This window comes from Trichosurus vulpecula, chromosome 5 (assembly GCF_011100635.1).
Source record: "Trichosurus vulpecula isolate mTriVul1 chromosome 5, mTriVul1.pri, whole genome shotgun sequence".
In the NCBI taxonomy this organism is placed as follows: domain Eukaryota; kingdom Metazoa; phylum Chordata; class Mammalia; order Diprotodontia; family Phalangeridae; genus Trichosurus; species Trichosurus vulpecula.
The window spans coordinates 193,793,626-193,805,170 of record NC_050577.1 but is presented as its reverse complement, the minus strand read 5'-3'; the positions used below and the strand labels follow the sequence as shown (position 1 = coordinate 193,805,170).

The window sequence follows — 11,545 nt, the reverse complement described above, 5'->3', positions numbered from 1 at the left end:
TATCATACATCAATACAACCATTTAAATATGCCTTTTGACTAATATTTAAATAAGTTAATTTCAGTGTATAAAATATTATTATAACTTTTTAGTTACTCCCGTAGTTCATTCATTCTCTTTCACTTTTCCTCTTGTATCATCTGGTCATTATGTGTGTACTCTATTCTTCTGGTTCTGCTTTTTGTCACTTTGCATTATTTTACAAAGATCTTCTCAGATTTCTTTGTATTCCTCACACTTGTCAGTTTTAATTGCACTACAGTATTCCATTACATTAATGTTCCACAGTTTATTCAACCCTTCAATTAATAGGAATAAATCTAAAATCTTACACTTGAGTTTTTGAAAAAAATCAACTCACAAGTACAAGATGAAAGATACCCAGCTAGTCAGTAGTTCACTAGAAAAAGATCTAGGGGTTTTAATGGACTGCAAGTTCAATCTGAGTCGTAAATGTGACAGACAGCCATAAAAGCTAACTCTGTCCTTGCTGCATTAAGGAGGCATAGTGTTCAGAAAAAAGGAAGGAGTGGGCACTATTTTCTGTCCTAGTTGGGTGACATCTGGACTATTGTGCATCACATTTTCAGATGGATCCGGACAAGCAGGAGAGCATCTAGAAGTAGGGTGACTTGGATATTGAGAAGACTGGAGACTATGCCATAAGAAAATTGGTTTTAGGAACTACCAGTGTTTAGCCTGGAAAAGAATGGGGTATAACTCTTTTGCGGTGTCATGTGAAAGAGAGATTAAAATTCTTCTGCTTGGCCCCAGATGATAGAAGTAGGAGCAATGGGTGTATGTTGGAGAGACAGATTTAGGCTCTCTATAAGAAAAAAGCTTCCTAAAAATTAGAGCTACCTAAAAGTGGAATGGTCTGTCTTGGTTCCCCCTCACATGTAAAGGCAGAACACTGACTTGCCAGGTCTGGTACAGAGGGGATTTGTGTTTAAGTGCTGATTGTATTAAAGAGCTGTGGAAGTTCCTTTTTAACTATGAGATTCTGTGACTGCTGTGTCTTTCTGAAGAAGAAATTGGCAGAGAGAAAGGGAGAGAGAGAGAGAGAGAGATCGACCTGGGCTTAGAAAAGATATAAGTGAAAGTTGTGGGAATGGAAAATACATCTTTGCTAGTTTTTCTGATCCATCAATTCTCAGATTGGATAAGAATACCTGTGTGTAGGGAAATGAGCTTAGAATTAAAGGAAAGGCTGTGAATTAACAGCCTGTTATGAGAATGCATTTTGGTGGAGTAAGCCCTGCTTCTGTCTAGCCATTAATATCTTCTACAGAGTTTAAACTCCAGAGAGCAGATTTTCTGAAGTCAACATAGAGGCTGAGAGAAAAGTCTCTGTTTAGGGTGCAAAGCTACTGAAAGCTTATTGAAGACAAGAAATCCAGATCCTGCTTATTTAGGGCCTGTTTCACTGGGGGTGGGGGGGGGCAGGGTTGAGGTTTTTCAATCAGAAAGGACAAGATTTGATGAGGTATGGAAGAAAGGACCATGGACATGCTAGACCTCTGAAAAGCAAAGGGAACTAGGTGGGGGTGGGGAAGAGACCTCAGAGATTTTTCTAGGCAGTTTCTAGGGTAGAGGGTGGGGACAATCTGTTGACAAAGATGGCCACTTTGTATAGTAGGTAGAAGTGCCACTTGTTACAATAGCTCCAGGGTGAGAAAGTTTGCTGGGATGTTGGTGGTGGTTGTTGCATGTGAAGGAAAGGATGGAGAGTAACATAGAATATCCTGGGAAGGCAGGGACAGATAGGGTTGGAGGATGGACTAGTTGAATGGGAACAACAGGGAGCATTATGGGATATCATAAAGGGAAAGTCATTGAAAAAGATGAGACACTGAGCAACAAGGATGTAGTGTGTAATGGGACAATATAGCATGTTACAGGATTTTGGTTGGGTGTCCTGAGGAAAATGTTAATAATTTAGGATGCTGGGATTCAGGGGAGATGAACATTACTATGGTATGAAATGTTTCGTAATATGGCTAACAGGCCATCTTAACCTGAGTGTAGGTGAGGCCACTCTGGAACCTCCCTTGGATGACAGCCATCAGGGACTTGTTATTGGAGATCAAGACATCGTTGAGAATAGCTGAGATTGGTTTATGTGATATTAGAAATCCCGGCTGAGTAGTGAAGTCCTCTCTTTCTCTGAACCCTACAGTGCTTTGTACATCTCTCATAGTATCTGGTATAAATTTGTCACATGTATTATAGTTATTTATGTACCTCTCTTAACCTCTACTAGAATGTCAGCTGTTTGAGGGCAAGCAAAGCATTTTGGTGATCCTCCCAGGGCCTAGCACAATGTCACAGTAAGCACTCAATAAATATCAGATGGATGAATTAATAAGTGGACTATGGGATGTGGGTGAGTAGGTAAGTACCTACTCCTGGGCACGTGTGGAGGGGCCTCAGTCCGCCTAAGGTATAGGAGGTGCTTGGGCATGTTGATGAACCAGTCCCCAGGGCTTGAGGGTGGGGAAGAGAACTAGCTGGAGTTTTATATGATAGTCTTTGCATTGAGCCCTGTGAATATCATGGGAAAGCCTGAGAAAGAGTAAGCTCCATGAAAATGGCTCTTCTACCTGGGATGGTATCATGGGTTGGTAAGCCTCACCAGGATTTGGAGTGGAAGCTAAGCATTTGGAATCTCCAAGTTTCAATATATCTGAGTGGGGCTCCAAGTGGTCTCTCTATTTTTCAGTATAGGAGACTAGAGTCAGGAGGCCAGGATCTAGGACATCAGAGACTATCACTCCAGGATATAGTTCTGGCTCAGGGTGGGGTGGAGGTGCGCATGTATGTGTGTGTGTGTGTGTGTGTGTGTGTGTGGGCAGACTGGACAGTGTGGGTAGCCTTGCCTCGCCCTCCCTGCTCCTGATGATTAGTATGGACTGTGTGTCTGGAGATGGGGGAGGTATGAATGTGAGTATTATGGGCTGCCTGGCTGGAAGGGTATGGGGGGAGAGAATGAGATATTATGGGATGTGACACTAGGTTGTTTCTGGGAGTATTATGGGATGTCTGGCTGCCCAGCTGCCCCTGGTGTTTATTATGGGATATCTGGGTTGAAATGGGAGAGTTGTATTATTATGGGATGTCTTGAGGGAAGAGGTGATTAGATGTCCATCTGTGGGGTGACAGGGTGCTGATCATTATGGGACATCTGCATATAGGGGAGGGGTGATTATTATGGGCTGCTAGACTACAGAATGAGTTTGTAAAGGATGGGCATGAAGGTGGTGAGACTATCAGAGGATACTAGCCTGGAGGGGCTGAGGGGGGAGCTACCAGGGGGCTGGTTATTATGGGATATCTATATAGAAAGGGGTAGACTGGTTATTATGGGATGTGTGTGGGAAGGGGCCCTGAATGGCCGTTGTTGCAGAGGGCGAGGGTGGATATTATGGGATGTCAAACTGGGGGTGGATGGAGGGTGGTTATTATGGGATGTCTGTTGGGGGATGGGGGTGAGTATTATGGGATGTAAGGCTGAAGTGCTGGGAGGGGTGGTTATTATGGGATGGCCATGGAGAGGGAGGGGTGAGAGGGCTCATTATGGGATGTCAATCCTGGGGGGCTAGAGTGGGGAAGTTGGCAAGAGCATGGTTATTATGGGATGTTTGGGGAGAAAGGGTTGAGTTGCAAAGGAACTGAGTATTATGGGATGCCCCTAACTCTGGCATACATGTGTATGGAAGTGGGGGAGTCCACGAGTATTATGGGATGTCCGGGAGGTGGGCGGTTGCTCCGGTGACACGCGCGCGCGAGCGATGAAGGGGCGGGGCCAATGGTTGCTGGGGCGACGAGGGGGCGGGCGTTGCCGGGGAGATCCAGGGAGGAAGGTGGAGGGTGGGGGGAAGGGGACTGGGGAGGGTTGGAGTTGGTTGGGGTTATTATGGGCTGTCCGCGGGGGGGGGGCGGGGCTTGGGCTGTGGGATTTCCCGGCCGGTGTTTCGGGCCCTTTAAGAGGCGAAGCCGGAGCCGGAGCCATTTTCCCCCCTTCGGCCGCGGCGAGGAGGAGCTGGAGTGGCAGCGAGAGCTACAAGAGCTGGACCCCGCGGCTCCGGGGTGAGGAGGGGGCGGGGTCCCCGAGGAAGACCCTACACACACACTATCTTCCCTAGAAATTCCCCCAGGAGTCCTCTCCCCTATCCTGCAGAAAGCCCCATCGAAACCGGCTGGCTGCCCCCCCCACCCCGGGCCCTCGGGGGCCCGGGGCGGGGGGGCAGAGCCCTCCCCCACCCTGGGCTTCGAGGCGCCTCCTCGGGCCTCCGTGGGCCCTTTCCGCCCCCCAGGACAACGGGGAGGGGGCTGCTTCCTACTGTATCAGGCGCCTGCCCCCCCCCCGCTGCCTTTTGCGGGCTTGTTCCCCGGGACACGTGGCCTGGCCCCCTCCCCTAGGTTAGCCAGCAGACCCTTCCCCCCACCCCTGCCCCCCACTCCGGACCGTGCTCAAGTCTGGAAGCTCCACCCGCCCCCTTCCCCTGGCTCCCTGGAAAACCCGAAGCGCTCCCGGGATCAGCTGCCTTCTGTGGGGACTGACCCCTCTCCGGCGGGCGGGAGCAGCCCCTTCCCGCCCCCCAGTGACCTTCTGCCTCGGAGAATGGCCCCTCTCGCAGCCCGCCCAGCTCAGGCTCCTTCTTCCCCATGGCCCTCAGCTGTCCTCCTACCACAATGCCCGCTTGGTCCTGGAGGAGGGGAGGGCTCCTTCCTTCCTGCCCCTGCCCCACCTCTGGCCTTAGCCTCCCTTTCGGGGAGCGAGTCTGGTCCAGGACCCTTCCCCCTGAAATGCTGAAGAACGAAGTTCAGCTGAAGTGGGTTTTGCTGTCTGGCCCAAGTGGCAAGGGGGGAGGAGGGGTGGTGGGGTGGTGGGTGGAAAGAATAGGTGGGGGCGGGGTGGGGGAGGGGGACAGGGACAGTGCACGTCACTGACTGTTCTCTCTCTTTCTCTGTCTCTTCCCCCCTCCCCCCCTCCTCTGCACAGTGACTCGGGCCAGCACAGAGGGCCCCAGGCCGGAGGCAGGAGCAGCTGGGCCAATTCCCTGGCCAGGAGTGGAAGGGGATGGCTTCAGGCCTGGGCTCCCCATCCCCCTGCTCAGCAGGCAGTGAGGAAGAGGACATGGAGGTGCTTCTAAACAGCCTTCCCCCACCCCACCCAGGTAAGTGCTCTGAAGGGGCCACAGGCTGGGAAAGAGGAGGCTTTTGGGGCCTTCCCCAAGTGACTCTGTTGGGGCAGGATTGGGTAATGCCTCTCTTTGCAGGATCTCAGGTGGGAGGGTATCTAAAGGGAGTGGTTCTCTTCTTCAGAGCTCTCCTGTAAAAAGAATGATGGCAGCCATGTGTTTCTGCCTTGGGCATCATGGATTGAGGTGTCTTGGAGATGACATCTAGTGCCCATTTGTGCCCATTGTATGGTCTGAGCTCATGGTGAGATGAGGATATTGCTGTATGTGAAACTTAGAATGAATAGGGTAGCATTGAGCTTAGGTTACAGTCAACCAATGCTTTGTGACTTGGCCTTATGGTTTTGGGAGAGAGTGTCCAAACATCTCTGAAATCTAGTGGGGTCTTGGGGATAGGGGTCATTGCCGCCTTGGAAAGTATCAACAGGGATTGCTGGGTTCTCTTTTTCAGTTTATTTTTAGCCAGTGATCAGTTACCGGTTTTCTGTTCTCTTTGCTGACTGAACTGTGCAAAGTTTGAATCTCGCTCACAGCCGGGATATGGAGCACTTGCAGCCAGGCAAATTGCTGGAGTGTTTTGGTTGGGGAATGAAAGCTGAGGGAATATGTTAATGATCTAGAAGACAGGGTTTGAGGGTTTGGGGAGCAGAGGAGCCCCCCAGTACAACTGAGTAGGAAGGAATCTTTTAAGACTTTCCACCATTCTTTTTAGGGAAGCAATGTTTAACAGAAGATCTCATGTCTGGGAAAGTATATTTATCTTGGTGGGGGCGGGGGGAGAAGAAAGTATAGAGGTGTGTTATATGTGCTTGGGGTGGAACCTTGGACCCAGCAAATTGAAATGGTTGGATTTACCCTGTGCTTTCCGGAGATGGAACTGACCAGTCCTGAGGAACGGAGCTTTGGTTCATTGCTCAGATGGAGAGGCACAGTGTGCTTCTCCTGTCTTCTCCTGCCCCTAAACTGGCTTTTTTGTTCTCGTACTCTTTTTTTTTTCCCCATCTTGGGTTTGCTTATCCTCTCTGTTGTCTATTCAGTGTGAACTTTCTTCTTGTATTGGATCTTGAAGTATCAGAGAGATGGTGTAGTGATCCTGAATTCAGATTCTGTCGTTAGCTACGTGGCCATTGGCCAGCCAAGAAACTTCCCTGAGCCTCAGTTTTGTCTTTGGTTAAATGGGGATAATAGATGTAGAACCTAGTTTGTTGTGAAGTTCAAATGAGACAATGTATGGAAAGTACTTTGTAGACTTTCAAGTGCTATATAAATGTTAACTGCTGCTGCTGCTGTTAATTTTCTGTTGTCTGAGCCAGCCATCCTTTCATTCCAAAGGCTACTTAACTCATCTTGCTTAGCTTCCCTAGCGATTATCTTCTTTATTTTTGACAAAAACCGGGCTGCCTTAGAGATGCTTCTTGATTTGGGGTTTTCTAAGTTAGGGCCAGTGGTGCAGTAGAGCCTCTGCTCTGCCCTTCACTGTTGTTTGAGTGGATGTTGATCCCTGTCTTCCCTGCCCTTTGCTTTAGTCTAGTATAGTGGAGAGCCAAATTTTGAACTCTCTTGGTTCACATAGGCTAGGGTAGCATATCATTGTCCTGCTGTCCAAGGAAGTAGAGTGGTCTTAGCCTTTTCTTGACAAACAGTAGAGTAGTTTTTTGCTATTGACCCAGAGGCTAGGTGAACCACAGGCAATTATTCCCTTTTTCCCCCTCTGTTGGCCCCCAGGGCTGGGGTTGTTCCTGTCCTAGCTGGAAGCTGTATAGGCTCCCAAGATGAACTCTGCCCCAAGCTGTTCTATGACCCAGTTTTTCCACTTTGCCACACCCCGTTCCTGTCCCTTTCCCAAATCTTCCTCCAGATCTCAACTAGTATGATGTTGGCCATGTCAGCACATTCTTTGCCTGAGAGGTTGGGGGGCTATTTGTGGGTGGACTAGGGTGTACCTCTTGCATCCTCATGCCCCTTGCCTTCTTTCTCTCAGGATTCTTTATAGGGGCTTTAAAAAGGAGGAACTGGGGTGTTGTTGATCATAGGATAACATAGGAGTGTTCAGAAAAGGCCTTCCAGAAAATTATTCTTCCTGGTGAGATCTAGGCCGGGTGTCCTGTTCCCTTGGGAGTGGGAGGGGTTGCCTTGAGCCTAGCCTGATCTTGGGCTAAGTAGGCTAGAGGCCTGATGGGGCTTTGTCTAACCTGATGTCTGTTTTCTAATGTCTAGTCCTAGGAGGGAAGAGCCAGAGGGTGCTTAGGGGCTAGGTCTCCAGGGATTAGAAAGTAGGAGCTTGTGTAGAATTGGAAGATGAGTGTTGTTTATGTTCCTTGGGCCAGGTGTGTGAATCTCTGAAACTTGAGGGAAATGAGGGACTTTGTTGGGTAGCTACTCAAATGAAGGTGGCATTGTAGGGTCTTTTATAGAACTTATTGCCATGGATTCCCACCACAACCAATGAAATACTAGCTATCGGAAGTATGGCAAGGGGATTGTGTGTTTGGACCACTCTCAATTTCCTAGCTATGTTTTGGTCTTTAAAACAGTTTTTTGGTGGTGTAACTCAACCTCTTGTTATCAATTGTCCGTTGTGCATTTATACTGGGTTTCGTTATCTTGAGGTCTCTCAAGAAGAATGTCAGCCTAAAGGACCTGGATCTGGGGCCCTTTTGAAGGGGGAAAGGACAAGAAAGTTCTCAATGAGGACAATTTCTTTCCCCTTTCAAATGTCCCAGCCACTTCCTGTCTGCCCTATATTGGCAAGCTGGGTACCCTGGGTGGCTCCTGTGGTCAGGAGCCATTTTCCCTCTCCTTAGTTGGTGAGTTACCTCCCTTACCACCCCTATGGTGGGTGGGGGTGGCCAGAGAAGAGGGAGTGAGCTGACATGGATTTCTGTTAAAAAAGAAGCAACATTTGTCCTTCCCCTCCTCCTCCTCAATGCCCCCCTCCCACCTAGCCCAGCCCAACAACTCTGTGTATAACCCTAGGCTTTGTGCTAGTGTGCCCAGAGCCAAGGGGGAGGGGGAAGCCAGATGGGAGAAGGCTGGGTTGGAGGGAGTAGTAACTGCTGATTTGACTTGGTCCCAGGGGATGGTAAAGCTGCTGGCCCAAGGGGAGATCAGAGAGAAGCAGCTTGGGGTAGGAAATAAGGGGGAATAAACTATTGGGGGAGGGGGGGTGGAGAGGAGTATAGGGGGAAGCTGTCTTTGGAGATGCTGTTGACAGCTAGCCTAGGATCCAGAGCCTCTGGTTGCCCTGAGTAGCAGTGACCCAAAAGGGCTGGTTAAGGGTGTGGCTACAGGGAACCCTGGGGCTGAATTGTTAACCATATTTTTAGAATATTATTAGAGAAAGAGGTATTTTGCCATATTTCCTACCTCTCAGCTGGTGTAATTCTCCAGGTTAGGGATATCTTATAAATTACAGTGCATCATGACTGAATATTGGAACTTATGTCTCCTACACTGTTAGTTACCTTAATTCAGAAGCTATGTTAGTGGAGATAAAGAAGGTTGCTCTTAAGGAGTGGCCCTGGGGCTCTGTGATAGGCCAGAAATGGCTGACCTGCTATAATGAGTCTGTTTAATATGCGTACAGCTTTACCTTGGACTTTTTCTCTTCTGAGTACCAATTTCTTTTAATCTCCTGGAGGAGAGTGAAGAAGGCAGATTCCTCTCAGAATTTGGGGAAATTGTAGGTTGAAGACTCAGCATTGGGTCCTAACATTTCCCTATTTTTCTTCTCCTTCTCTACATCCCGCCCTAATGAACATACTTAAGAGAATGAAGAAGACCCAGAGGAAGACTTATCAGAGGCAGAGACTCCTAAACTCAAAAAGAAGAAGAAGCCTAAGAAACCCCGGGATCCTAAAATCCCAAAGAGCAAGCGACAAAAAAAGGAGGTGAGTAAAGGTGGCTAAGGTATGAATGGAAGGAGTGTGGGAAGGAGTCAAAATATGAGAATTAGAGAGAGAGAGAAGACTTGTGTGTCGGGGTGGACCTTGTGTAGGAAAGGTCCTGGGATAAGCCAGGTGGCTGTCCCAAGGCCAGCATGTGTGTAGCATGTGTGTGTCTGTCTCCCTTTCCCTCTTCCCCCTCCCTGTTCTAGCGTGTGCTCTTATGCCGGCAGCTGGGAGACAGTTCTGGGGAGGGGCCTGAGTTTGTGGAGGAAGAAGATGAGATGGTTTTGCGATCAGACAGCGAGGGCAGTGACTATACTCCTGGCAAGAAGAAGAAGAAGAAGCTTGGACCTAAGAAAGAGAAGAAAAGCAAGTCTAAGAGGAAGGAGGAGGAAGAAGAGGATGATGATGATGATGATTCAAAGGTGCCCAGATCCCTCATGTTCTTTTTTTCCTTCTCTTCCCTTTTATTTCTCATTCCAAAATTTCTCACTGCCCCTTCAAAGGCTTTCTCTTGTAAAATACCTAATTTCCAGTTCTGTCGCCTTGTATTAGTGTCCTGATCTAATAATTCTCAACTTCTCAAAGGTTCTTTGTTTCTCCTTAATATGTACCATTGGAAGGAGCTGCCAGGGCTTTGACTCTCTTCCCTTGGCCTCCTGCAGGAGCCCAAGTCATCGGGTCAGCTTCTGGAAGACTGGGGCATGGAGGACATTGACCATGTGTTCTCAGAAGAAGATTATCGCACTCTTACCAACTATAAGGCCTTCAGCCAGTTTGTCCGGTATCTAAGCTAAGACTCGGGTCCTTAGAAAGGGAAGGGGCATATACCTCTGTTTTTCAGTCTCTAGTCCTGCTTTTTTATCAACCAATGTCTCTTTTCATTCTTCCTTCCCCAGACCTCTTATTGCTGCTAAGAACCCCAAGATTGCGGTTTCCAAGATGATGATGGTTCTAGGGGCCAAGTGGCGAGAGTTCAGCACCAACAACCCCTTCAAGGGCAGTTCTGGGGCCTCAGTGGCAGCGGCAGCTGCTGCTGCTGTGGCTGTAGTGGAGAGTATGGTAACTGCAACTGAAGTTGCCCCACCTCCACCCCCTGTGGAAGTGCCCATCCGCAAGGCCAAAACCAAGGAGGGCAAAGGTTGGTGAGATACGATGGGAGTGTTCAGACAAGTCTGGTCCTAGTATGTCTTTTCTTACCTCTGAGGCTGAATTTGGGTCTCAAGTCTTAGGTCAGAGGAGTTTGGGGAATTATGTTGGCAGAACTAGTTAGGAAGTGTTGTAAAGAGGATTGTTTTCTGTTTTTAAACCTACTGCCCAGTGATATATTCAGTTCAACAAATTTGTGTTAAGTGCCATATGTGGAAGGTACTGTGCTTGGCTCAGGGGGTGGCTTACAAAAACAAGAGTAAAATAATCTTCAAGGAGCTGGCATTCTCCTGGAGAGGGTGTAGATAGGAGAAGATATATTCTGTATGGCAGTGTGAGGAGGAAAGAGCATTGACATTTGGGGATATCAGGAAAGCCTTCACAGAAGTGCCAGCTATACTGACCCCTAAAGGGAGATAAGGACTCTGAGGAGCAGGGATGAAAAGATAACATTTCAAGAATGAGGGACATTGAGTTTGGGAAGCTGATTTAATCAAATTTGGCTAGAGCATAAAGTGTGAAGCAGAGTAATTTGATAAAACTGGAGTTAGATTGTGGTGGGCCCTATTGCCAGGCTGAGGAGGTAGAACTTTTGTGCTAAAGGCAGTAAGGATTTTGAGTAGTAAAGTGTGGGGCACAGAGGTAATGACATGATCAAATGTGTTATAGGGATATTAATTTGTCAACTGTGGGGAGCAGTATTAGAAAGGGGAAGGATTGGCAGCAGACACAATTTGTAAGGGTAGCCTAGGTAAGGTTGTGATGGCTGGAACTAGAATGGTAGCTCTGTGATTGGACAGAAGAGAATGGGTGAATTGACAGGACTGGGTAATTCATTGGACCAGTTAAGTCTGAGATGCTGATAGAATATCCAGGTGGAGGTGCTGTAGAAGCAGAATCAATAGGTCGTAATTGATTGGATTTGGGAGGAGAAAATAAAAGAGGTAAGGATAACTTCTGGGTGACCAGGATAAATAGGGAAGTGGGGTTTTTCAGTGGGGAGATCATAAACCCTTAATTTAGACTTGGCTGTTTTTGAAATACTGATGAAACTTCCACATGGAGATGTCTAGCAGGCAATTGATGATGCCAGGCTGAGAACTTAAGAAAGAGTTGAGTGGACATACAGATTTGTGAGTCATCTTTATACATATGGTAATAGAATTCATGGAAACAGATGAAATGATCAAGAAAGAAGGTACAAAGAGAAAAGGGCTCAGGATAGAGTCTTGGGGGACATCCACTCTATGGAGTTAGGAGATGAAAGATGGTCTAGTGAAGGATCCTGAGAAAGATTGATCAAG

At 48.0% G+C, this 11,545-nt stretch overlaps 1 protein-coding gene across 5 annotated transcripts in view; it reads left to right on the top strand.

Annotated features, from left to right (window-relative positions):
- Window positions 1–3,875: 3,875 nt before the first annotated feature.
- CHD4 (chromodomain helicase DNA binding protein 4) overlaps window positions 3,876–11,545 on the top strand; it is a 33,434-nt gene continuing 25,764 nt past the window's right edge. The window contains exons 1-6 of one of the 5 annotated variants that reach the window (XM_036761643.1): window positions 3,876–4,090; window positions 5,007–5,181; window positions 8,974–9,095; window positions 9,302–9,517; window positions 9,758–9,876; window positions 9,992–10,233. In XM_036761643.1, coding sequence (XP_036617538.1) covers window positions 5,085–5,181; window positions 8,974–9,095; window positions 9,302–9,517; window positions 9,758–9,876; window positions 9,992–10,233 — 796 coding nt within the window. In that variant the 5' untranslated portion in view covers window positions 3,876–4,090; window positions 5,007–5,084. The remainder of the gene's footprint in view (window positions 4,091–5,006; window positions 5,182–8,973; window positions 9,096–9,301; window positions 9,518–9,757; window positions 9,877–9,991; window positions 10,234–11,545) is intronic. The other 4 variants (XM_036761644.1, XM_036761640.1, XM_036761642.1 and 1 more) reach the window with 4 other exon arrangements.